This window comes from Channa argus, chromosome 15, assembly GCF_033026475.1.
Source record: "Channa argus isolate prfri chromosome 15, Channa argus male v1.0, whole genome shotgun sequence".
NCBI lineage: Eukaryota > Metazoa > Chordata > Actinopteri > Anabantiformes > Channidae > Channa > Channa argus.
The window spans coordinates 11980157-12007872 of NC_090211.1; the positions used below are offsets into that span (position 1 = coordinate 11980157).

General features: G+C 38.9%; 3 protein-coding genes across 13 annotated transcripts in view; 2 read left to right on the forward strand and 1 right to left on the reverse strand.

Moving 5' to 3' along the window:
• Nucleotides 1-1876: 1876 nt before the first annotated feature.
• On the forward strand, nt 1877-4486 carry LOC137099411 (zinc-binding protein A33). The gene is made up of 6 exons (XM_067476224.1): nt 1877-2508; nt 2803-2898; nt 2976-3206; nt 3289-3311; nt 3393-3511; nt 3624-4486. The coding sequence occupies exons 1-6, from the start codon at nt 2116-2118 to the stop codon at nt 4160-4162; spliced, it is 1401 nt and encodes a 466-aa protein (XP_067332325.1). The 5' UTR covers nt 1877-2115; the 3' UTR covers nt 4163-4486.
• Nucleotides 4487-4603: 117 nt separating this feature from the next.
• Nucleotides 4604-7813, reverse strand: LOC137099416 (G-protein coupled receptor 183-like). Of its 3 annotated transcripts, none has more exons than XM_067476230.1 (2): nt 7733-7813; nt 4604-5914 (listed from the first exon to the last, which is right to left on the reverse strand). In XM_067476230.1, exon 2 carries the CDS (start codon nt 5888-5890, stop codon nt 4919-4921), a length of 972 nt encoding a protein of 323 aa, XP_067332331.1. In that variant the 5' UTR covers nt 5891-5914; nt 7733-7813; the 3' UTR covers nt 4604-4918. The 3 variants fall into 3 exon arrangements, with proteins under 3 accessions (XP_067332331.1, XP_067332334.1, XP_067332332.1); XM_067476233.1 differs by lacking the exon at nt 7733-7813 and adding an exon at nt 6903-7188; XM_067476231.1 differs by lacking the exon at nt 7733-7813 and adding an exon at nt 6873-7188.
• An 8745-nt stretch (nt 7814-16558) lies between these two features.
• Nucleotides 16559-27716, forward strand: part of gcgra (glucagon receptor a) — a 31002-nt gene continuing 19844 nt past the window's right edge. For 7 of the 9 annotated variants that reach the window (XM_067477603.1, XM_067477607.1, XM_067477602.1 and 4 more), the window contains exon 1: nt 16559-16871. The gene's annotated coding sequence lies outside the window, so the exon portion shown is untranslated. Of the gene's footprint in view, nt 16872-25403; nt 25611-27716 lie in introns of all 9 variants that reach the window. The other 2 variants (XM_067477606.1, XM_067477608.1) reach the window with 2 other exon arrangements.

Sequence of the window (27716 nt, forward strand, 5' to 3'; positions counted from 1 at the left end):
CGTCATCGCCATGGTAACCAAAGACCGGAGGAGAGAGGGAGGAACCAAGATCCGTGGAAATGGAGGATAGGATGCGAGAAGCTGCATCACTCATCAATACGATTCGTATTATTCTCACGGACTGCACCCCCTTCTCCAACTCACAAACTCACTCACACACACACACACACACACACACACACACACACACACACACACACACACACACACACACACACACACACACACACACTCACACACAAACCAAAAATAAATGACTAAGGCATAGCTTCACAGTTTACCACCAAGGTCACTTTTGTGCAGTTGAAACACTTTTGTAGTTACAGTGCCCATTCAGTTCATAATACTCACGTTAATCATACAGTCCTCCTGACTTGAAAGGACAAGGACAATAAAATTATGTGTAACAGCTTAACTTTGAGGAAACTTGGCTCAGAACAGTATCAATTAGGCATTTTCGTGTGTAAGGCCTGCATGTTGAATCCAAAACAATCCAGGATCTGTAGTTTCCAGGATGTGTAGTCCTGTATGGCCAATATAGTCTTCAGGCTTTAATTGTCTGCCTGTCTTCACTGGTTGGCCCACTCCTTCTGAATAAAGTGCTTTACTTAATATTTCACTATACCTTTCATTACAGTTGCATTATAAATCTGCAATCTGACAAATAGCAAAACAATGACATGCACATTTGGCCTGCTGCAGAATACAAAACAAAACACAACAAGCGATGACAGATGTATGGCCAATAGGTCCATCATACATGTTTTCACATTTAGAATCAAAGTATTATTTTCAAAATGTTTCACCTGGAAAAACAAGCTACAATTACGTGATATAATGCAATGGCTCTTCTCCCCTGAAGTACCAAAAATAGTGTTCATCTATTTTTGGCTGCTATCTACTTAAGATTCCCACTTTCATAGCTTGCAGTATATCGGTGAAGAAAATTAAAAGCTGCTGCTGCCTCCTTACTCACAAAAAGTTAGGGATATTCGACTTTCGAGTGAAATTTCAGCGTGCACCTAAAATGCACTATACATTTATAGGTGAACTTAATTTGATCGACCAATAAATGTTCTGGTTTAAAGACAATTTCTATTTAAACAGTCCTCTTCATTATGCTATCAGCATTTTGACACGATGAGACCAAGACAACACCTAACAAATGACAAGTTGCTGAGAAATTGACCTTTTTTTCTTGTGGTATACCCCCCACTGTTAGTTAGTTTTTGTTCCCTTAAATTGTTTAAAATGAAGAAATTACCATTGCATGCTTCTACTTAAATCCCCTACTTTTATGATATAACATCACTGTAGCATAAACTTTTTACATTTTCCATGAATTTCACCCAAAAGTATATCCTTAATGTTTTGTGAGTAGTGTATTTCTCTCCATTGTCATATTATGTGTCAATCACCAGGGCACATATTAGGCACATGCGATCAATAACTATACTGTCTTAAGCACATTAAATGTTTTTAAATCGTATGTTTTAATTTGTGTCTCGTATTACTGTCAGTGAAAGAATATTTATGGTTTCTTTGAGCTACTTTAGCCAGTCACTATTCCCTGCTAAAATATTACAACAGAACGTTTCGGGAGCAATGACTTGTTAAATTTAAGTATGTGTGAAATTAGTTGCAATGTTTTGTTTATACCTTATCACCCCTGGGGCGAATGGTCAGTCGCTAAGTGAGTTGCACCACCGGTAAAAGAACTGCGTAGTGTGCAGCCTCTGCTGTTAACAGGAATGTCAGCACCAAAACATTCACATGGACATCCTGAATGAATACATTCCAAACTTGCAACAAGTTACCAACCAGTTTTAAGCTCTCCGCTAACTGGCCAATAGGACTTTATTTCCTGTTTTCCAGCCCTGTTACACAGAATGTTTCTCTACACTGCTACGTGATTTAAGTTATTCATGCACAGGAAACCTGCCTTTAGCATTTGCTTGCTATGTCAGGAACAATAGATAGGCAGTTATTACACTCTGAAACAGTTATCCTTATTGTGTTGCTCTCAACAAACGAACCGTTAAGGACTTAAATCTGAGGACGTGAATATATTTTGAAGTGTGGATTTCTTTTTTTGGACAAGAAAACCAAAGGATCATGTCACTCCCAGAGGATGATCTTACATGTCCAGTGTGCTGTGACATTTTTACTGACCCTGTGTTGCTGTCATGTACCCACAGCTTCTGTAGGAGTTGTCTGAAACGTTGTTGGGACACAGGGTTACGTGACTGTCCAGTATGCAGGAAAAGAGCCTCCAAGTCCAGTCCTCTCTCCAACCTGGCTCTAAAAAATCTCTGTGAGGCTCTTTTGCAAGTCAGGAGGCAGAGTTCAGTGGTGGCTGAGGAAAGGATGAACTGTGATTTACATGGTGAGAAATTAAAACTCTTCTGCCAGGTTGACAAACAACCCATCTGTGTGGTGTGTCAGTGCTCCAAACTGCATAAAACCCATGCCTGCTCAGAAATAGAAGAGGCAGCGCTAGACTGCAAGGTAAGAAACACTCCAATTACATGCGTTAAACTCACTATACACACTCTGCTTTTGTAGTCTGAAGAGAAACACCTAAAAGCAGAATGTTGTTCCACAAGTCTGCCCTGATTATAATCCACACAGCTATCCTTTAGTGATGAATCCAGAACACACTGTCTAGGTATGATTTCTATGTGTCTTTGGCTTTTGTTTTCTCCATTTGTTCAAACACTCACAGGCAGAAATACCTTGCATGAGAAAACCTCTTTTAATCTGTCTGCTTGGTGCTGACTGTGGCCCGTACAAACCTTTCAGGATGAACTTACTTTATCCCTCAAGAGCTTGCAAGATAAAGTGAACTGCCTCAAAAGAATTCAGAGGGACTCGGAAGACATGTTAAAATATATCAAGGTAGGTTGCAGTAAGATGACAACTCTTACACAGTAATGTATGAGTAAAACGTCAGAATTTGAAACAATCTTCCTCAGAGTCAGGCCCTGGAGACAAAGCGATTCATCAAGAGTCAGTTTGAGCAGCTCCATCAGGTCCTCTACCAAGAAGAGACAGCCAGGTTAGCAGCTGTGATAAAAGAAGAAGAGGAAAAGATTGCAGGGATGAAGGACAAGGTCAAAGAACATTCTGCAGAGGTGATGTCCCTCACAGAGACCATTTCCATCATACAGGAGCAGCTGAAAGAAGATAATATGGTTTTGTTGAAGGTCAACCCAAAATATTTTATTACAGCTTTTGAATCAGTGTGTCTAAAAACGCATCATTTTAACACTGTTTTTTATTTTGCAGAATTTTAAAGCCACTCAGGACAGGTAAAACAACATAATAATAATTTCCCCTCTTTCTTGCTTTCATGTGTTTTGATCTCAGTGAAGATATTTGCTGTTTCACAGATGCAACAGCATGGTGATTGGTTCAGATGACATGTCTGGGTTATTGATTGATGTGACCAAGCATCGCTGCAACCTTAAGTATTTTGTTTGGGAAAAAATGCTGGACCATATTGACTTCAGTGAGAGCATTTGAATGTTATTTTTTATCAGCTTTAAAGTGTGAATGAGTAGGATTGTACAACTTTCAAACCTTGGTTTAAATCCGTCTTTCTGGCTTCTCCTGTCCTTTAGCTCCAGTGACTTTAGACCCAAACACAGCCCACCCCTGCCTCATCCTGTCGGACGATCTTACTTCCCTCAGCTACTCTAAGCAGCCCAGCTATTGCCCTGACAACCCAGAGCGCTTCCACATAAGTGCCGAAGTGGTAGCCATGACCACAATTGGCTCGGGAAGTCACCACTGGGTCGTGGAAACAGGAAGTAATCAGGACTGGCTCCTGGGTGTGGCCTCTTTGTCTGCACCTAGGAACACTGAGATTTCAGCTCGGCCTGAAAATGGCTTCTGGACTTTGTGTTTCCGAGATGGAGAGTTCAGGGTGATGACCTCCCCACCTACCCCACTGACACTTTCAAGAACACCCAAACGAGTCAAAGTGCAACTGGATTACAACAAAGGGACAGTTTCTTTCTCTGATCCTGCTGACAGTACACTCATTTATACATTTAAAGACACATTCAAAGAAACTTTACTTCCATATTTTTACACACAGAGCAGTAATCCATTAAGAATAATTCCAGAGAAGGTACTTGTAACAATGTTGCGTCTCTAATCAGATTAATTATTTATTTTATTAGATATGTAAAATATGTACAGATTTTGTCCTGTTTTGTCTGTCAAAGCTTTTCATTAAGCTGCTGCATATCTTCTTTTTAGTAGGATGGCTTCTAAATTGATAATAAACCTGTCCAAAATACATTACTCCATGTTGTCGAAAAGTTATGTTTGTAGTTTAAGATATTGTTAACAAGTTTTATTTTGGCCCTAACTGGTGTCTGTAAGGTGTCTGTTCTCGTTAGAAAACATTGTAAGACTGATCATTGTGAACTTATGTGTAGTGACATGGTGACTTTGAATTAAATTCCAGCTTCATGAAGTGAGTTTTAATTCATCACGTGGCTGTTCAAGTCACAGGCCAAGAGGCTTTGAAGTGATTTACCTGTCATTGACCTATTTTGTTCACATGATGGCGCCAAAGTCAACCGCATATTTGGCAGATTTCATTACAAGGAGGACTGCAGCTTTTCAGAACAGTTTCAGCTTGTTGAATCATAAAATCCAAAATTGGATTAGATCTCATAAATCTTTTCCATATTGGGAAATATTTGAAGATAGAAAACAGTTTAAAGTACCACTCTTGATTTATTCATTTAAGCCACATTTTGAGATTAATCAAAATAAAGACACATAAAATCATAAAAATTTAATAAAAAAAAATATAAATGTACCTATGTTTGCAAAATTCTGGTTCTACTGTTGAAGCTTATTTAGATATCACCCTTACATTCAGTGCACAATTTTCTTAAAACTAAGCAAGTGTGCTCTGTGCAGGTGTTTTTTTGTTTTTATTTTCTGCAGAAGCATGGGTGCAGCAATTTTTAATACACATGTCACTGAGGAAAGGCACCTTCTCCAGACGTGACAGGTAGACAAGTGGCTGGGTGGTGCTGCTGATGTTGAGGAAGGCAAAGCCAGTGGGCTGCACATAGCAGCGAAACACATCAGGGGAGTAGTAATCTTCAAAAGGGAACAGTGCTACGGGGGGCAGGTAGTTAAACACAATGATACAAAGGATGGAGTACACGGTTTTGAACGCCTTCTTCTTCATGGGGTGCATCTCATCTTTTCCTGCACCACGGGACCTCTTGAGGGCCCACAGGATGCTGATGTTACAGACAATCATCCAGGCGAATGTTGCCAGGACCTCACCGGTGAACACCTTCTCAAAGTTGGGAAGGCCTCCAACGACTTTGGCTCCAGAGTAGGCAAAGGTGAGGCATAGCACGAGCATTGAGAGGCTGATCCTATATCTAACGTGTTTATGCTGACCGAATATGATTGGAAAGAGCACAGCCATAAAGCGATCGATGCAGATACAAGAGAGAAACAATGGGCCAGTGGTGTCTTTTACACCATATGAGAATTTAATAGCAGACCATATCCCTTTGCTTTGCCAGAAATAAAGGTTAAGGAGGTTAAAGGGGGTCATGGCACCAAAGTAGGCATCCATAAAGGCCAGGCAGCCCAAGAATATGTCTGAAGTGGACGGTTCTTTCCGATTACGGATGAGGATTGCAATGACAAGTAAGTTGGCAGGGATTCCCACAACAACATTGATGCACTGGAGGGTCAGGTCAAAGAGAATAGCTTCTACCTGATGATCGCACCCATCGAACACGCTGAAGGCTTTTACAGTGGCATTGATGTCAGCCGTGGTAATTGGAAGGAGCTGAGTCAGGAGAAAGGTTGAATTGAGTGGTGAGGATGCATTTCTCTCCATGTTTGTACAGCAAAACCCAGGACTCTGATAGGAGAAACACAAAAATGGGATTTTAAAAAGTATTTACCCTCTGTAAGCACTCACTTTGGAGACTCACTAAGGGAAAATGACACAACTACTCAGTAAAGCCACATGTTTGTCAAGTAGACTTCTACTTAATTGTGTTTTCTTGCTCAGCACAAATAAAAAAACATGTGTTAAGTAAAACAACATTGTACATTGAAATCCTTGTTTCTAATCTGCTGAGAAGGTTATTCTCAACCTGCAGAGTAAAGGGACACAGCTCCCAGAGAGCAGGAGCCTGTTACAAACATCGTCAGGGCTTCTCCTCGGGCTGTTATCTTGTTATTGTTTCTGTGTGGACTCTCCTCTGAGAACTGCGTCTCCCTATATGCAGGGACATCTAACCCACTTGAGGGAATTGTGATATAAGCACCGCCCTTTCGTGGTAAAATAAAAGGGCAGCTGTTCTCAAATGAAAATGGCAAAGTTTATGCTCTGCACGTAGACAATTGCTTAAGACTTTTGTTAGCAAAGCCAGAGGAAATCTGATAATTTCCTGAACCTCGTAAAAGCCCATTTCTGACATTTAACTATTTGTAAAGCAAATCTCTGACCAGAAAAGGACAATAACCTGAAAAATAAACTTAATAATGGCTGAATTGATGGAATAATAACTGGATTCAGACATGAAGCAAAGCATTATCAGTGTTCTGGGCCCTGAGCTCTGAGTCACTGATCTTCAGCTCCTACAAGAGGACCATGAATGGATAAACACGCTTTAAATATCAGGTTCTGGTCTGGGCATTGAGACTATTTACAATGGCACTGATCTAGGCTAAGTTGCTCAAACTCTGTGAGAGTCCTCACAAGCAGTGCACCTGAGCTCCTCAACTGCGTGGACTATTAGAGCCAGAGGCTGTGATTGTTCCTCCTACGGTCATTTAAGGAGCCTGTTCTGGTTCAACGTGACGTTGTTCACCTTGCTCCCTCGATGGATGGTGTTTCTCACCTCCCTTTGCTGCTGGCTCTGCCTCAGGCCACACACACTCCTGAGGGACTAATCACACTGAAGAGGGGTGAAGCTTTTTTGCCAAAAATGCTTATCCCGGGAGACGGAAGATTTATTCAATTGTGTTTTTCTTCAGGCATACCCACTGAGAACAAAATAAACCCAGCAGAATAATAAAACAACATTTTGGAGCATTTCATTATGTGCTAAAGAAGCTGCATGAATTAATGTCTAATCTAAAAGGCATTCAAGCTAGGTTACCTCTTATTGGTGGTGAACTATTTGTCATTGTGTTATTTGTATATGCATAAGATTCTTTTCCATAAATTCAATTGTTTTTTCACATTTGCAGTTTAAATCATTAAATAGGTAATTAATTATAAGAGTTATTCAACATCACTGCCTTCATGGCTTTTGTAAAACATTTGATACACAGATTTAGTTTTAAAGACAGTTACACTTAAATCTTCTATTGAATTCAGTTTTCAAATGGATCTTCTGTAAGAGCTCAAACTTTTTCCAGTCACATACTCCACTGGATGTTGTGAGGGACATAAAGTAAGTGGATACCCGTGTTAACTCAATTCACTCACATTATCACATATTCACAATCACTCACAATATGTATCCTCAGTCATTTGCAAAAATTTGTGTAACCACTTTCCAAGTTTCACATAAGTCTAAATAAGACAAATTAATTCAATTACTTCCTTTGAATTCGATTACAGAATTTTGTATCTTGCATCTATTTTTATAGATCATGTATTGACTAAAATGTTTAGAATAAAAAAATAACTAGTAAAAGTTCAGATGTTATTGTTTTTACTCACTTGTGTGGTAAATCCTTTGTGCTGTGTAGTAAGTGGGATGTAGTGTGTGTCAAACAGCTACAGGGATTCATTTATAAGTGTTGTGGATTTGACGCTGACCAGAAGGGGAGGATCTCGCACAGTCGGCTTCAAGTCCAAGATTTTTTAAGGCGATTCGATAACTACATCCGACATTGTGTCATTCTCCCACCTGATTGTCAGTCTGAGCTTCACATGTGGCTTCAGGTAGCATCTGGTGTTGCTCTGGGTTTATTGGAGTGATATGTGTCATCCTCGCTTAGCTCTTCAGTCTGCCCTTCTGTTACTGGGTATGCTGAGCACAGTTGTGCAAGAACAATATCAAACCACCAGTGGTACCTGAGTTTGTTTTGTTTGGCTTTTAGCATTAGGGCACGAAATAACACCCTTGCCCTCTCTTGCTTTTGCTTATTTAAAGAAAAATTAGCAGCTGGTGAAGACTCCCTATAAAGTGCTCATCATTTAAGAGCTGGGTGTGGAAAAGGACACTGTTTTTTAAGTGAGCAAAGCCTGTGTGTGAGTATGTGTCAGGGTGGATTGGGATCGATTGTTTCACAGGGTGGTTAATCTCATTTGAGCCTGTGTTTTGGTGAGGTGAACCCAATGTTCTGTTCCCGAAGACAGAATCCAAACTGATCCATTGTCTTATTTAAGTGTAAATTACCAAGGAGATGCAGAGAGAAAGACTCAAAGAACAGGGCAGTCTAGTGTAATTGCTCTGCCGATTATTGCTCTAGGGGAGCACTAGCAGTCTGCACTTCATACTGCACTTTTGGCAAGGGCAGAAGGTTCTTACCAAAAGCACTTGAATTAGATTTAATCCTTCAGGATTGTTTGAGATTTCTTTCTCATAGTTCCTAATTTTGCTTGTGCTTTTTTTTGCACCTCTTTTTACTTTAAATTTAATTACTTACGCAACATCACTGCCTGGCATCACCAACAGTGTCTGTATTACTGTGGATAATTTGTTTATGGAGATCAAAATGAATAAAATATACTTTAATGTTTTCTTTGTAGTATTCATTTAAGGATAAGCTCTTTATCTAAAAAGGACTCAGGATATTTTTTCCAGCTGCTCCAGTGGTTCATGTAATTGTGGCAGAGCTGAGTCACATCTTACATAAACACACTGCAGTCAGAATCACGCATTAGCAGACAATGGGAGGCTAAGATGCCAAAACCAAAATTATAATGAATCAATATCGACATTGCGCAAAATCACAACCACACAGGCCAAAAAAACAACCATGATAACATTATAGAGTAAAACAACAATTAATAATAGAACAAATAATAGTACAACAATATGGAACTATGTTGTAGAAGCTGTGTAGGTCAAACAAGTACAGTATTTTAAAAATTAATTGTACAAGTTAAGTCATGACAAATGCTAAAGTCATTTGTGGGAACATGAATACACAGACATCCACAGTTCAGCAGAGGTTTGCCTCCGGTCTCACCAGGATGAACGATATGAAGGTAACTCCCGTACATTACACCCACCTACTTACTCACACACACACACACACACATGAACACACACCCACTGAGGCAAGAAAAAGCTTATACTTGAGTTCAGTGTAAAAGTGAAACATGCTTGGCTTTGTTTGTTGTTGTTTGTTTTTGTTGCTGTAACAGAAACCTAGGTGCATCATGGCCAATGGAAGAAAGAGAGCTGGAATTAGTAACAGGGCTAACATTTCTGTGGAAGCCCTTCATCAATCAAAAACCTTGCCATCTGAGGTGTGTGAAAGTAGAGAACTGAAGCAGAGAGACACCATGACAGAGAGTACAGAGAGATGAAAAAGGACCAGTAAAAGGAGATCTTACATTTTGTCTTCTGTATTTTTTATCAGTATGGTCGAAGCTGCAGAATAAAGCCAGTTATTATAACTTCTATGATGATAGAAATATCAACTACTGTGCTGTGCATGGATGTTTATGAGGGGCAGTTACTGAGGTCACTCCTTTTTACTGTAAATGTCTACAGTTGAGACTAACTGAATGGCCTGAAGTCAAATTAGGAATGGGCATCCCCCCACCACCAGCTTCCCACCCATTATTATAATTATGGCACTCTAAATATGCAGTAATCACCATAATTACAGCCTCTTAGTCTTGGGGCGGCTAAACAACAAACAAACAAGCCAGAGTTTCATTCAGCAATCGCTTCTTAATCGAGTTAATTATGGAATCAAACAACAGGATGTGATCAAGCATTTTTCGGTTTTAAAATGGCTACACAACAGGATAAGCATCTAAATTTGGCCTTAATCTAGTTAACAGATTCATGTAACATAGACAGGAACACTTTTATTTTAAAAGTGACAGAATGGTATTCCAGATGGACAGACTCCAGTGACTGATAATGTTTCATACTTACAAATGTACACATCCTACCTAATAATCGGTCAGCTTGTTTTGCGGCTTGTTTGCAAGGACTCTGAGCTTTTATATATGGCAAGAATGAACACAACTAAACATCCTGTTATCAATTATTGTTAAAATCTCCAATTATAACCCTCACATGCCTCCAAAGCTCCACATTTCACACTTTTGAATTATATACTTCAGTTTAAAAACTCTGACAATTTTGGGGGGGACATACTTTGAAATCTATAACGTAAGCCCTGCTAAAAGTTTAAAATAGAGACATGGGGAGGTGAAAGGGTGTGTCTTTGTTGGTCTGTGTGTAAATAGGGAGATAACACTATCTTGCCAAATGGTCATTTTTACACTCAGGGACATGGTCCAACTGTGTGACACGAGCTGCTGGGCTCTATTGTACCTCAGTAATCCACATGAATAAACACCTGCCACTGTTCTCAGAATAATTATACACACTGTTTGAACTGCCCTATCAGTGAGTACTGTTCCCTCCATTGGGGAAATGAAGAAAGAAAGTTTATTGCATCCATGGATACACTTGCTTTTCACATTGTCTGTCTGAATCTCCCTAAAGATGCCTTCTCATCAGCAGCTGTTTGGACTAGCAGCATTCCCTGCAGTAAAAAAAAACCCAAACCTTTTTCATATTGTGAAATTTGAAATGGTAGGGACTGGCTTGATGGGCAGCACAGTGGCAGAGGGGTTACCCTGCTATGAATACTAGCAGGCTGGTGGGAGCTTCTTCCTTCTCCAGTTACTGAAGTTTCAGTTCGTGTAACTGGTGACTGTGAACTGCCTGTAGGTGTGAATGCAAGCGTGAATGGTTGTCAAGCCTCATATAGACCTGGTGATTTGTCCAAGGTGAACTTTGCCTCTCACCAAATGATAGCTGTTGTTTGTTTCTGGACAAGCCTGATGAACATCTTTGAAAATAAAGATTTCACAGGTCAACGGTTACATCAATGGACACATATGGGTTCATTTTTCTATTGTTCTTAGGATGTGGTGTGGTGTATTCTGGTATCTGTCTTGTACTGCAGATTCTGCTCTGTCTCATCAAGGCTTCTTGCCATTTTTTGAAGAAGGTGCTCCTAATATGTTCAAGCACAGCTCTCTTATAAGTATAAATCTATACTTTCAGTGATTCCAAAGAAATCTCGAAATGCAGTTAAAGTAAGTTAGCATTATTAAAAGTATCACGTTGTTCTTTCTCACACATACTCGTGATTTCTGTCCTCTGCCTTCCGAGGAGAGAGAAGAGAACACCCAAATGTAGCTTCTCTTCACTGAGCCCTTCAAAAACAGGTTTAATTTTTGAGTGCTATTACTCATAAACTAAGGAACTCATAAAATTTGTCCCTAGCTGCACCTTGAGGCCGCAAATGCATTAAACATTTTACTTTTATCATTCTGAATGTGAATTGATGGATAAAAGCCTCAATCTAAAAAAAAATCTGCTTTCAGTTGCTTGACCTCACATTATGTATAAGAATATTTTTATGATGTCAAAATAATCATATTGTTTTACTGTATGTTTGAGCAACTAGCAAACAATGTTTGTTGACCATAAAGTTTAATAGATGTACTGGAACATGTGTTGATTAGAACAGGATGAATTTTGACTTTCATTTTAAAAATCAACTTTCATGATAAAGAACACCATTGCAAGTTGAAAAATCTATGGTGCAACTCAAAAAGCGAGATACTATCCAAAAATAATAATTCTATCATTTAGAACTATTTTCTGAGTACCCCACTCTGCACTCTGTGAGGATCCTGTAGTTTCTCTTAAGCCCAAATAGGGAGAGTGGTCTGATAAGAGGTAGTTTTCACTCTGGTCTCTGCTGCCATTATGAGCAGAATTGTGTCTAGGCCAACTGCTGTCAGAGGGTTCACGGTGAGAACAGAGACGATGGTCTTTCAATATGACTGTACATCTATCAGCTTGTTCTGTGTGTCAGCTGTCACTTAGATGACCAGTGGTTTTCATGGAGAAATTTTAACGAACCCCTAATTTTAAAAAATGTGAATAGAAATTTTATAGCATGGTATGTATTGTTGTTGCCTTACAAAACACATATTACATTCAGAAATAACATTGTAATTTGTGAGCATACACTGTATGAACAAAAAGACTTCCAGTAAGATTCAAAATAGTTTTTCTATGTCATGGCGCACTGGTCTCATTTTTTGACATGGAAAAATCAGATAGCAAGCTTCAAAGCGTTTGACCAGACTCTGAAAACCCGTTTGTCTCCAAAGGCCCACAGGGACCAGAAGCCAGACAAAGCTGATCCAACCACATAAGACATTGCTATGTACTGCACTCGCACCTGTCTATTCCCACTGCCAGCTTGCTGTTTTAGTCCTTTTCACCTCAGCACTGAGTGTTCCCAACATTGTTCGGGCAGGTTTACATGCTAGTAAACATAGTGTAGCATTAATGTTTTACCTTATCTGAACAGCAGCACTATGTCGAATGTGCACAATATAGTGGTAGTGATGTAAACAAATACCTTAACAACATGAAATACATACGTTGATTCTACTTTGATACTGCAACTGTGCAATGACGTGGACACAAACAGTTGTTTTAGAAGCATAAAACCATGGAGCTGCTCTGTTATCTAGTCTGCTGGGTCTGTTTTTACAACTACATTACACAACCAGAAAACATTACTATTATCTCTGTGGGTTAATTTATTGAACTATTCATACAATGTTTACATTGCTGTCAGGCTAATCACTCTTCAAATATTTACTTTACATACAGTTGCTAACAGATGTGTGTGCTGTAATGCAATGGTGGACATAGACAGCAGTCTGCAGACATAGCAAACAGAGGAAGGAGAGGGAGTTTAGTAAAAGACACATGGAAATCAACCCAGTGTCTTCATGTATGTGTGTGAATATCAGAATATCAGACATATTTATTTTTTTGTGAAGTCATAATAATTCATTTGTGTTTCTTCTTGTGTTGGCATTAGACCATTGGTTCCCTCTGTTGGTTGAATTGAGAACTGCACCCCTCCCCTGCACCCCCCCCCCCCCCCCCCACCCCCCACCCCCGTTAAAGCGTTATAAAGCGTTTGCATTATATGGCCTTTTCTATTTTAAGCCCAAAGTTTCCAAAATGGAAACTAGTTGCAGTTTCCATTTTGTGCCCCGTGGGTTTGCTTAATAAATTAGGTACATGTCTTAATTGTTGGTAATAGGTTATCAATATTGATTATCTGTGTTTGCTTATGAAGTTCCACAAAATTATGATGATCATGATAGTGTCATAATCAAAAAGTGTCCACTTTGTTCTACAATCTGTAACTATTCTTGTCAGTACAGGTAAAAAAAGAAGAAAGATCCGTTAACAAAAGGTGAAAAGGTTAATGGGGCAAAAGCAACAACAAGCATGATCAAACAATAGAATTGTAGAAGAGGACATAAAGTATGAATGCACCATAATTCACTTTAAGTCTTAGGACATACTGCATAAAGTGATATCAAGACACAAGAAGAATTTTACAGTATTATATTTCAAGCACAATTCGGTCTAACAGATCACTGCTTCAACTTTGCAGAGCTTATTGACACATGCAGAAGGTCCCTGAACCCTATTTATGGGCAAAGTTCATGTTAGACAGTGTGTGCTCTGCACTGAGAAACACTGTGTTGTGTTCAGTGATTTACTAGTACTACTAACACCATACACAATTGCATATCTCATTTTCATTTAAGTTAGGAAGAGTTTCATATAGTTTGTTATGCAATTCAAATTCACCGTTGTGAGGTTATTGTTTAGTTTGTAAAGTTTCCAAGAAATTCCTCACTTTAAGGATCTATAATGAAAAACTTGACATTTTCACATTTATTCTGAAAACGCCGACAGTATTCCATGCATTTTCAGTGGCTTGCTCAGTTTAATCCTTTGTGAACACATCAATCTGACCCCAGAACACAAGCCACATTTCTTACATTATGTGATAGATCCTGTTCTCAGAAAATAAATTCAGATTTGGTTTGGCATAAATATCACTAAAGAAGACATTGATTATTTCTACTTGGCATTTCAGTAGTAATCACACAAAATTCAATTCTCATTTGCAGTAAATAACTATTCCTCACATCGTCTGCTCAGTATAGAATTGGAAATGGTAAAAATGCACAGTTTTGTGAAGTGATGACTGAAAGCACATTAAAAATATGAAATGTCCAGCATGGGGGCGAAGACAAAGTTCTCTTCATGAATAAAATATTTATGAAAATGGAATTAAGTTTGGTGACTCAGTCTATAAATACTTTTGAACTTTTTAATTAAATATGATTTAATAAAGTCACTAAATACAAGTGTCTGGCTTTGTTAGGAAGACAATATTTGCACTGGGGGAAAGAAGACAGTGGTAAAAAGTTTTCAGGAATTCAAGGGCCCAGCTACAGGGGGGATGGCAGGAAGACATCCCTGATCAGCACCCACCTCCTCAAGATGTTCCTGTGTTAAAGGGATGAAACTGACAGCATGTGAAGTGTGGCCCCTGCCAAATTATCCTGCAGCTGGTGTATTGGTGCTGGTACAGATGATTCACTGGAACAACGAACAGCAATATTATACAAATACTGCAGCTACAGGATGCCTCATTTTCATGCACACTCGCAAAATATCACTCAGTCTATGAATGATTCAATGCTAAATTACACTTTTTTCCTACGCACAGCAGGCCATTTACATAGCCTAGTGTATGTGTATTTTCATATTTACACACTAGGTGGACCAGGGATAAGCTTAGCACAAAAACTGTATGTAGAAATATTGATTTCTTGTGAAAATGGCCTAAGATTTCAAACATATTTATTCGCCAAGACTTTCTCAATAAATACATCAGCTAACTTTCTTTCTTCACATCATAATTACTATGACCACTATAGGTCACCTATAATACTGTACTGTAGGTCGTATTAACCTGCAGACATAAGCCATCTGGGCTAATATTTTATGGGGAGACCTCTGAATCTCAGGTAATTAACACTCAGCTCAATTGTTTAATCAGCACAAACTAAAAAAAATAAAATTAAAAAAAGTAAAAACAGTGTTTTTGGAGGGTTATGGACTTGGCCATATCTCATGGGACCATAACTTCCTTGAGTTCCTGCTGGTTGCCTGGCAACTGGCTCTGGTCAAGGAAAGAGTTAAGGACATGCCCCCCAAAAATGCAAATTGTCACTTCTACAGTCCTGTTTTATGGAAATTAAATTGAAAGGTATATGCTAAAGGGCTTTAAATATGACAGGGGGGACATTTTGTTCTCTTTGAAGAGAGCCAGGCTAGCTTTTGTCCTTTTTATGAGTCTGTGTAATCTGTGGTGCAGTCCAAATTGGTAATCACATGCACTATCTACATTACAGGTGAGTGAACGTCACATGCACTAGAAAAGTAAAGGGTCCTCACTTAATTACATGTTCAGTAGGTTATTTAATGCACTCCCCATCCTTATCTCCAAACAGGCTAAACTATCTCACATACCATACTATTTTTTGACTTCTTAGGGCCTAATCAAACAGAACCCGTTTTATCCGTCTGGGGTGCCTTTTTTTGTAATTGTTTTCAATCAGAGTGAAGCGTTTAGCGAAGCGCGGCTCATATTTAGCCACTTTACATGCTTCCCACTTTTGCCGAAGAAGCGCTGGATGTCACCAGTGTTTTTTCTCAGATTTTTAAATTGTCCAATCAGCGGAATTGAGAGACCAGATGACTGATGACAGCAAATTACCAAAATCCTAAAATAATTCAGGAAGCAATCATCATGCAGGTGATAGTTACTTATGGTAAAAAAAAAGAAAGATGCAGCACGCAGCTAAAAGGCATTCTAACTGATTAGGGCCAAGTATATGTAATACTGTAAAAATCTCAACATAAAAAAACAGTGTGAGGCACCAAAGGGCTCCTGTCTGATTAGGCTCTTAACGCTGTTCATCTAGTTATGTTCCACCTTATTTGAGGGCATGCCCCCGTCTGGCCACCCCAGTAAACAGTTTCTACATCCACCCCTGTGTCTGTAGAAGTGTGCAAATGTGCAGCTCTATCCATCCTGTACCATGACTGAGCAAATGCGTTGTAGAGGTGGCTTATTTAGCTCGTGACAGATGCATTCTGTGATTTACAAAATGTCAAAGTTTTCTGAAATGTTAGCCCTTTTTATACAAAACACACACTAAGTAATAGAATCAGAACCCAAGTCATGCAAACAAATGAGTCTGGTGAATGTTTTAGATACACACACCTATTTTAACATAAACACACAAACACACAAACACGCACACGGTCTCTCACACGGACACACTTACTGTCGCTCTCTCACACACGCCCCCCCCCACACACACACAGTACACTACACCTTTGCTCCCAGGTTAAATGCCCCTCTGTCTGTTACGTCACACGAGTACAAGGAGGAGCGGTGCGCTCGCGCTAACAACGCCGGTGACCAAATCACATACTGAGCTTAATGGTTGACTTTACTTGTTATTGTGTTTCCTTTCCGCCAACTCAGAAACTGTTCACTTTACTAAAGTCGCCCAGAAGACATCTTTAGGAAAGCTGCACGCAGCCGGTTATTTGGGGTATTTTGAAAGTTGGATTACAGCGGAGCCGCCTGAACTGAGAGGAAATATTTTGTGGCAGATGCTGCTCAGAAGATGAGCCGCAGTGAAAGCAAAGACAGAGGGAATCAGCGGAATCCCGTCAACGGTAATTTGCTTTCAACTCATTCCGTTTCATTTAGTTTTACGACATTTACTTGTGTGGTTAAAGTAAAGTGAATTTCAGTGTCTTCACTCGCATAAAAAACTATTTAATGCCTGTGGTTTAACAATATAACAACAGCACAACGATGCTATTAATAACAATGACTTTATATGGGGGATTATACGACAGTTATTGTTTGAAATTCGAACACTGAAATCCCCAAATAATAACTTGTCAATCAGGTCATTATTTGTCGGTCACCTGTGATTTGTTTCTATTTAGCCCACGTGTCTGGAAACACTGCAGACTCCCAGAAACGGCACTTTATTATCACATATCGCTCCTATTGAAATGCAACCTTATCTAAGCCCTTCTCTGACTGGAATCTGCACTTGGTTTGGTGCCCGCTCTGTAAAAATCCACAAGTGTGTTTGAGCCAGTATAGCAGAGTAGTAGATCATAAAAATATCTAATTAACCCACCAGAGGTTTACTGTTTATCTTGCTTCAGTCCCTTGTGAAACATGACTTCACACTTTCTTAAATTCTGTACATTACAACATAAGTCATTGCTGCATAAAATGCATTATTTTTTGAATAAGGAGCCAAAGTCTAGACATACGTGTTTCTTTGTGCAATTGACATAATGCACAGTCTAGCAATCTTGCTTAATTTGGAGCATAAATTGTAGGCTACATGGGAGTAAACACAATAACTACAGGCACAATGTGATGGAACACAAGTGTATGTAAAATAAAATGCAAATTTTTGATGAGACTATGAGGTTAAACTTTAAAATAGTTTTGTTGTTGGAAATTGTGTTGTTGTACCACTATAGTTTTCTCTAGAGCATATAAGCTCAGTTGAATGAATACAGAAAGAATTTGCACCAACGTAAAGGGCAGAGTTAGTTTAACTCAGAATAAGTGAGCAAAATCAAGTCCAGCTATTCATAACTGGACATTTATATAAATTCATAATTAGTTAGTTATTAGTTAGTTATTCTTAGTTACTCTGACCTGTGGAAAAAATCGCCTGTCTTTTAGGATTTTTTAAATTAGGATTTTTAAAGAAATATTTAACATGCCATGCTACACCTTTTTAATTTTGTCATTTGATGGTTTTCAATCAGACTGTTTCTTGGGTGACTTTAAAGGCGACATTAAATGATCCGAGAGAATTCATATTAGAAAAAATGCGTCTAATCATTTTATCAGGCAGAATACCCTCGTTAGTGGTTCTGTGTGTACAGTTTAACACTTGATATATAAGAATTTAATTGTTAGGGGAGTAAATTGTCCAGGAGTGATTTTGATCCTAATTAGACCCACTTGGGCAGCATCACGCAAGTGAGAGAACAACATGTGGGCCCCTCAGTCCCTTGTGCCTCTTGTATTCCACTGCACAGACAGTGGCTAATAAATGTCCCTATTATTATGTAAACCAAAAACCATATTCATTACAATTCTAACACATCTGTTGCAGTGATATAAGAAATGCATGCTGTAGCTGTGTGCAAGCAGGTGCACGCTGCAAATGAGGACCTCACTGTATGTTGTCTTTAGTTGTAATTTGCAAACATTAGGCAGCAGTCCAGGTGATTTAATGCATATATAATACACATTAGTGTAGCTTTGTGTTGCATAAGGTAATGTTCTGTTCCATAGGAGCTGCTAAAATCAGTAGGGTGAAGTTTTTCAGTATATGGATAAATATGGTGAATGAATAGAAGGGGGTTAGTTATTGCATTTGCATTTGTTTATAGGATATATATATATATATATATAGCAGCATTTGCAGTCAAAAAGCACAAATGTCTCTACTTACCACTTTCTGATAATTTCACCTCCTGTATCTAATGTATGTCAGGACTGTACACCATCTGAGGTTGTTCAGTTCCAGCACCCTGAGGTCTGTCAAAGAAGGGCTTTTGCAGTGTTTTGTGTCTTGGATAAGGAATAACTCACAGAATCCATGTGGAGAAAAGGATGGAATGATACTTTCTCCGTGTCTTCAGTTTAGGTTAAGAACAAATATAGTTAGTTACACCTTCGTGCCATCAGGGCTACACTTGACACAAAGATATAACATATATTTCAGCACTGTCTGCAAAGATCTTTAGTGCTTTCATTATTCACAAATATTGTTCATCTTGTATGTCTTTGATCTGTAACTTGTTGAGTCGAGTGTTGTATACTTAGGCTGCCAAGAAAAGAGTTATCCTGGGTGTAAACATTCAGCTTTCTGTCTGTGGAAACCGTGGCTGCTGGAGAAGTATGGCAAAGATATTTAATGAGGGATAAATCAAATATGGGGAGGACATCTTCCTCAATTCACTCTCTGGACTCCAGAATAGCACATCTTTACAGCTGATGGTCACTGTTAGACACATTGTATGGTGTCTGACAGCTGCTTTGACCTTTTTGACTTATACTTTAGGGATAGACTGCTATGTATTTAACACTAAAAATGTAAAAAAAATGTGTGTAACACTAGAAAAGGCATTTACAGTGCATGACGATGCACTGTGATACATACTTGGCATGTTGCAGGATTGAGGTTAAAGCGAGGTGAACAAATGATAGAGTTGATGCTTGAGAAAGGAAGACAGAGGGCAGCTTCAAATGTCGCTGCTTTTTGTGGTTTCCTGAGTATGAGCAATCTAACGAGATGAAAGCAAGAAAGAGCAAGTGAGAGACAAGATATAAATTCATTGGCTTTGTTTATGTCTTGCTGTGCTCCTTTCCACTTTTTCTTTGGCTATAGTGCAGGGAATAAAGAGAGAAGAAGAAAAAAAAGAAATGGCAAAGGCAAGAGACATGCAAGTAGAAAGAACCTAAACGTCAAAGAGGAACGCTGACCAAGCAAAAACAAAGGATCAGAACTAAAGCGAGAGATGAACAGGAAATCTTCAGCTGGATTACGGTGGTCCAGAGGACAGGTGTGAGTCTTGGTGTCATCACCCATCAAGTTACAGCAGACGTGTTGTGCAGCTTTATGGGCTTCAGGATCAAACCAACCCCCACGATGGGACCAGAAGGACTGGACTAAGAATAGCTTCCACTATAAAGAGCTGTAACTCTGGGTTGGAACAGACTGGCGATAAGGGTCTGTCTGGATACCACTTCTGGGCTCCACTTGTCCTGTGTTCAATGTAACTCATAACACCTTGTCCACAAACACACAGGTACACACTGAAACATAAATGGAAAAACAGAAAAGAATTCCCAAATGGTCAAATAATAATGTCATACAAAAAAAGCCACTTCTTCAGAGATTATGCAGGCATCTCATGAGCTGAATAATAGGTAAACAAATGTGTCGCTTCTGAAAAAGAAATGAAAAGCAGTGAGAGATGTTGCTCCCCTAAGAAATTCCTGTCGGAGGCAGCCACAGGCACGTGTTAGTTGTACAGATATTTAGGCAAATCTAGTGCTACTCTTGAAGCAATTAATGCAATTATATTCATTATTATCACATTATTATCACACTAACATTACAGTATTGTCACTAGTATGCCATTAAGGTGAGGTAATTTTTGCATTTTAAAAATGAACATTCACTTTAGGAATACATTTAAAATGAATTTAATTTACATTTGTTTCACTGGAGGCCCAACGATGCACTAATAAACATATTATTTTATCTTTCTCTCTTTCTTTCTTTCTTTTTAATGCACAATGTGTATGTGCAGATACACGCTTATAATGACAGCTGAATGGGAGGGGTCAGAACCAATCCCTTTCCTGTTAGTGGCAGGAAACATCTACTGCTTATTTAATAGAGATCGACTCCCTGTTTGCTTGGAGCAACAGTTTGACTTTAAAGCACATGCTGGGTTAAACGGATAAGTTAAGAGTTTATTAAATATTCCCAAGTACACTCTGCAGAGTGCCAGTAGCAGAACAACTGTCAGTTCCTTGAAAGAAACCTCTTCAGATAAAACTCTTCACCTCCAGAGCAATATACACCAGCTACTGTAGCAACAGAATATGGCTGGTGAAAGGCAGTGTTGACACAATGTTTAGCTTACGATTTCTTGTTGATGGCGATGTTTTTGATAGGACACATTAAATCATGTTTTGGCTGACTTTCATAATGCTGCTGGTTTCCTTCATACACAGTGCAGAGCAGTGCACACTGAACGTATTTGCCGATCTATTTTGTTCTGATGTGGCTTTCTGGTCTCTGAGTGCCATCTGTTGCCATTTCCTTCATGTTCTCTGTTAAGTACCAACACCACAGGATCACATATGATGTGCAGTACATTCCATCACTTACTGAGGTCTGGGTGGCTGCCAACATCTTACCTTCCTGTACTTTTGAACTAATCCAGACAATGTTTTGAAGTTGCCTGCTGTGCAGCGGGAAACAATATGAAATTAATCAGGCTGACATGCCAAAAGAGTCTCCCGATGGTGGACAGGCGGAATTGTTTATGCAGCATGGGTCAAATGTTGTGGTGGACAAGGTGAACATGAGCAATCTGACAAGTTACGGGGAAGCGACACGCTAAGTTGCACTGTGTGTTCTGACACCTGTTGATTGGGGCCAATATTAAATGTTCCCCCAACAATCAGGTGGCGTAGCTTTCCATAGTAACAAAACATCTCGCATTTTGTTTTCCACCTTCACACACAATGAACATAAGAAGCCTATTATATTGTAGTAAATAACGCAAAACCAGAGATGCAGTGCTCTGGAGATTCGCAATGCATCATTTCGTTCTTGGTTCTGTGAGAGGTTTGCTATTTCAAGCTCACAGCATGAAGACTGACCAGATTGGCTTTTGGATATCAGCCAGACAACAGAACACTTAAATCACATCCTTCCTGTCTTCACTCAATCAGTCCAGGAAAGTCCCACAGAATAGTATAGGGACAAGAGCGCCCCCATGTTTATGAGGTTCAGAGGCGACAGTCTTATGGTTGGAGCTGTTGCTGTGAAGGGAAGTAGAGTGATTAATCTATTTTTATAAATCAATACCTGCTCCCTGTTAATGTCGGTGTCATTAATAATGTCTTTTTAACTTACTCATCCTGTTTACTTGTTATGGAATAGCTGTTACAGAGAATGTAGGTCTGCAGATTAATTATTTTTTAATTAACAATGCCTTTATTTTCACTCTTCAGGCATTATTGTTGCATAAAGAGCAGTTACGGTCTAGACATTGTCTGAACAGTTACCATTAATAATTATAAATCAAAGTGAACAATGTTTTCCCTAGCTGCTTAAAGCCTCTGTGGCTGCTGTATTTGATCTAGTGAACTACTGCTTGCTCAGATTTTACATTTTAATTTCCGTTTGAGTTTTTTTCAAATCCATACCGCAGTTTTGTGAGTTACAAAATACAGACAGAGGTGATAAGAGTGAGACTTTGTTTCAGGTGTCAGGGTACAGTTATGCTCCAACATTTGTGTTGCTGAATTTGTCCGAAAAATTTGGTCGATACGAAACTGGATTTCTTCTGGGTGACCTCAAACTAGTCTGCTCAGATTGCAAATTAAAACAGGAACTATTCTTGTATTTGTAGATTTCTTGAAGTTGTAGATTTGGCTAAATAAAAATCCAAACAGCATTGTGAAGTTGCAAATATTAAACTCACCTTTGGCTATATAATCAACACCTTTGTTTATTTAAAATGAGCATTAGGAGTATGGGAGCAAGACTGGAGAGCCAATTGACTTTGATATTTGAGTTCAAGGAGCCATAATAATTTGGATCTCCCTGTCATATGGTCAGACTTAACTTCTTGGGGTCTCTGGTAACTAGAACTCTACAGACAATCTGTCTGCCTTTTAAAATTCAGCTAGAGCTTTTACTTTGTAGATGGACTGAGATATAGCAATCAGCCAAAACTATAATACCACCACCTGGTGTTTTTTATATAAAAATATATGATATGGATTTTTAGTGAAAAAACTAAAAACTAAAATACGCAATCATATTATTATGGGTTAACCACATGTCAGCACTAGAATGGTAAAAATCAGCCAGCACCAAAAATGATCTTTGACCTTATCTTTTTATTACTTACGGTACATTTTGCCATCATTACCATAATGAATAGAGTTTCAAATACATCAATTTCTTAGTGAGTACTTTTACTTTTTTACTTTAAGTGAAATATAGAAAAATAGATAAGTAGTTTTTACTTTGTGAAAGATTCAAAGCGATACTTTAGTTGAGGTTTTTTGTTTTTTAGCTCTGTACTTACTTAAGTATTGAGTATGTGTACTACTACCACCTCTGCACACAGTGTATCACACCTTGCTGCTCAGAGTGAGTACGCTGACCATGGTTTCTTGACATTATTAAGACCTATTGTGGCTGATCTCTGTATGCAGACTTATATTTAAGAGGTCATACTGGAAGTATCTCTGAAGTCTCTGCTAAGTTATATTGGCATCAGGAACAACTGTGTGATATGATGATGGAAACACATGACTTTCTGCGAGTTGAATAACACAATCAGGCACAATGTGGCTTATATAATTACTCACGCAGCTACATGTTCCAGTGTGGACTGAACAGGAGCCATGTGCATGTGGCCCTGGGGGTCACTATGGCTCAACTTGCGCATTAGATGTAAGAATTTGGAAGGTGGCAGGTGTATTAATGTCTGGCTCATTTCGCACCTAGTGGGGAAGATAACCCATCAAGTCCTATGGGAGGTAAATTCGTCTTCTGTGCACACAGAGGTATTTTCACACGGGGCGGAGAGTGGAGAAAAAAGATTTATTATAGAAGAATCAATACTGGCAGAGATGAGGCAGAGGATTACAAAAAAAAGGCACAACAGGGTTTTGCTTTCCTCTAACTGCTTTGTAAACCCTGGAGGAGGTAACAGTATTGAGCCTTTATGTGTTTGTTCAGATCCACATTGGTGAGACGCTAAAAATACCCCCAATGTGTGTGGGTCGAGGGTCAAGTGCAGTTCCTTTTGCTCCCCAACACAGCCTATTATCGCAGTACAGAGCACAAACAACAGTCATATTATTTCGACAACTGCTCAACTAAAAACTGTGGCTAGCATGCTTTCGCCATGGGCTTTGGGTCACACACTGTCAACTTGACCTTTTTTTTGGTCACAAACAATTGATTTGTAAATTCTGGTCCCTTGCGCATTTTAGAGTGAAAGGTTTTGTTTTATATTCTGTCTGTTGCCCTGTATTCTAATGTGGATTTCTGTTGCTTTGAGTGCAACAATTAAACAACTAATAAGGTGAAATTCTGACTTAAGATCAAAGATTTGTGTCCAATATTGTTGTGTCTCAAAATGTTTCATTAAAATAACATCATATAAATCATATTCATAATGTCAAAAATTTTTTTATGTTTATTTAAGTTTAAAACACAATAAAAAATCAGATATAAATGAAAAAAAAAACATCTAAAACAATAGAAGCAGGTTATAGAGAAAAATATCTAGAGAACGAAACGATTTCATAGAGATTGTATGTCCACAGACATGTCCTGCTTGTGTTGTTTCCACTTGACAGATTGTTAAGAATTGAATAACTATAATTTACTGCAGATGATATCCACATGCAACAAACACAACCAGAAAATGCTTCTGGCAAAAAATAAAAAATAAAAAATACAAATATGGGAAGAAAATGAGCAGTGCCAATTAGTACACCAGAGACCCTCTAAAATAAACAATGGCTAAACAACAAAGGGCTTTTAGTGCATCTGGTATTTTTCTACATTTTTTATGTTGGAAAAATGCAGATAACTTAAAATTATGTTTAGATTCATTAAAAGCAAACAAAGAAAAAACTAACAACATAGAGCCCACACACAGTAGACTGTGTTTCTTGTTCATTTTCAAGACGTCACCAAACTAAAACAGCCCTTCCACTGAACCATTGCTTGTGAATTGGATCATATATTTATTATGGTTTCTGCATCCAGCACAACTTTAGATCATCATTTGGCCAACAGCCGTCAACTAGCAAACGTGCCCAAATCGCCTTGAAAACACAGATGCCACCTTGGCTTATTTTCCTCAAGCGCTGGGAGAAATATGAGTTAATAATGAGCCGTAAGATCATAAGATACATACTGTATATACTGTATATGAATTTTGATACCAGACATGTTTTATCTAGTGGTATAGTGAGTGTAGTTCCTACATGATGCGCTACTGCAGCACACAATGTCCACAGAAGGGGAGACTGTTTCCACTGAAACAGTATGTGTCTTTTCTGAGACACATACTCACAATAACATGTTACATTATTTTTCCTCTCAGGCATAAGTAGAACTGGATGTGTATACAGTATCAGCATGTAACTTATCTTAAAACCTTCACAGACCCAAAGGTTCTTTTAGTGACTGCCGCGATCAACGCTGCTGCATTGCTGCTTGTAGAGCTGTAACAGCTAAAGGATTTGGAATGAGGACTGGATCAAAATTAATGGAATCTGAATTTGAATTTGAATTGCAGACCGTGGCCAACTAATATCTTCCAGAGGAGTGTTTTTGTCTGTGTTTCCTTTCAATGAATGAAGCCTTTCTGCTCGGTTTTCAGTGGCAGTGATTGTTAGTGGGAGTTGAAAAACAACATGTCTTCCTGCGTCACTGAAGAGACTGCTGATGTCAGTGTGTTTTTGACCCCGGGGGCTGGACATGGGCCTCCACACGCTGTGTACACAGTGGGAGACATTGACCTCCATCCACATGTAATACACACTCTGCTGTGGGCTGTCAGAAGAACACAGAGGAGCAGCTACAAGGGGTTAGTGTTGGTTTCAGTGATGTAATTAAGTTACTGCACAAAGCGATATGTTGACAAACTGAAATATTGATTTAAGTGTCTTTAAAAACTTGCTTGCCAAGAAACATTTTTTCAGGACACAATAATGAATCCATAGTTTAGTGTCATGTCACCCTGCATCAGTACTTTTATTTCATAGTGAACAGCAGCAGCTGATTATCGTTTCATAGTTGTGGTTCAGTAGGTCACCTACTACATACCAGCATTGTTGTCATCAGCAAGACATATGGAAATAGCAGTATTCATGACAGGAGCAAGATGGTAACATAATTTTAAAACAACAAAGTCCTTGTAGGAAGAACAAAAAGGAGCTATTAGTTTCTTTATGAAACTGTGTTTTATCTGAAACTAAACCAGAATCTTTTCCTAGCCCCTTTTTGTGCCTAAGCCTAACAACAGAATATAATTTTGCTTGATATTGAGATACCTTACCCAAACCTGCTGTCACCTACTGGCCCATAAATGGGTTGATAATAACATATAACAGCCATTGAGTAGTGTGATATCATCCAAAGAATTTGAAACAGCACTCAGAGCATCTTGGTGTCCCTGAATGGTTATGTATAGCACATGCTGCAAAGCAAAACTTAGCTGTCACCCGCTTTCAATTCAGATCAAGCTTTGGGTTTAAATACACAAACATCAACTATTGTTAAAAGACACTGACTGACAGTGTAATACGGAAAAGTAACTGTTTTATTTTAATGGATGCTACATGTTGCTAGTTTACCGCTGATGACATCTACAGGGGGCGACTGTGGCACAGGAACGTAGAGTGGTCGTCCACCAATCCCTCAATTCAGCGGTCCGATTCCCGGCTCTTCCGGTCACATGTCAAATTGTCCTTGAGCAAGACACTGAACCCCAACTTGGCAACGAAAGGGGGAGCTGTGTTTGAGTGTGATTGTGAGTGCCAATGGGTGAATAAACAGCAGTTTGAACGCCAATAGGTAGAAAAGCGCTATATAAGTGCAGACCATTTACCATTTTCAAGGCAGTGACCGTCTTAAACATAACTATGGGATGAAGAAGAATTGACTAACCTCCAGCCTTAGAGGTTGCACAAGCCAGTGCATGCTGAGCCCAGATCCCAAGCCAAGCAAATATTGGGGCCATATGTATACACTGCATAATCTGTGAACCCCCCAACACACAAACACACAAATAAATGAAAAAAACAACATAATGTTCTGTGCTGTTCATACTTTTATTTTTCTTTTACCTGTGTGTAGGTGACTGACTCTTTCGCTTCTTCTTTCTGAAGGGCACGTTACGTCAGCTGGACACCTATCTCCTGTCAAAGCTTATGTCCTCCTCTACTTTAAAGAGCTGCCATTAACTATGCTCTCTCCTCCTTTCCCTGAGCCATGTTGTCATAAACTAAACACATCAAATATTCATTACACACTAACACAGTGCTGCGATAGAGTATTACTCATGCCCTCCAACATGTGTTGAACTGCTGAGGATCTTTCAAGAGCTCGATAGCCTCATAACACATCCATCCAGCAGCTTTGTCAGGCTTTGGCAATGAGCACTGATCTTATTTGCAAATATAGGAGCAAGTAGAAGAAAGGCACATTTAACTCCAGTCCTCCTGTATAGGCACATTAAATTTTTGAAATGTGCACTTTTAAATTGCTAGGGAGATAAATTGTTGAGATAAATGTTTTCATTTATCTATTTTTATCTAGACTTGTGACCTGGCTCTATTTTGGTTTACAGTATATAGTTACTGTACTGTAGTTACTGTATAGTGACTGTAGTCAGACTGAATTTGTGTGTGTGCATGTGTGTGTACATGTGTCAGTGTGCATCAAATTAAATGCATATTGTACTGTAATACTACAGTTTTTCAATCTATCTACTATGTCCTCTTTGCATCAGATGCCATCTTCCTAAAATAAGCCTGATTCAATCCCCAGATCCAGATGCAGGTAGCTCCTACAAAGTATTTAAAATAATTACACATAACCAACAGGTACTAAGTAAGGCTGAGATTATTAGATGATGCATCCATTAACCAACCATTGTCAGGCAACAAGAATCACTAGTTACAGCTTCTCA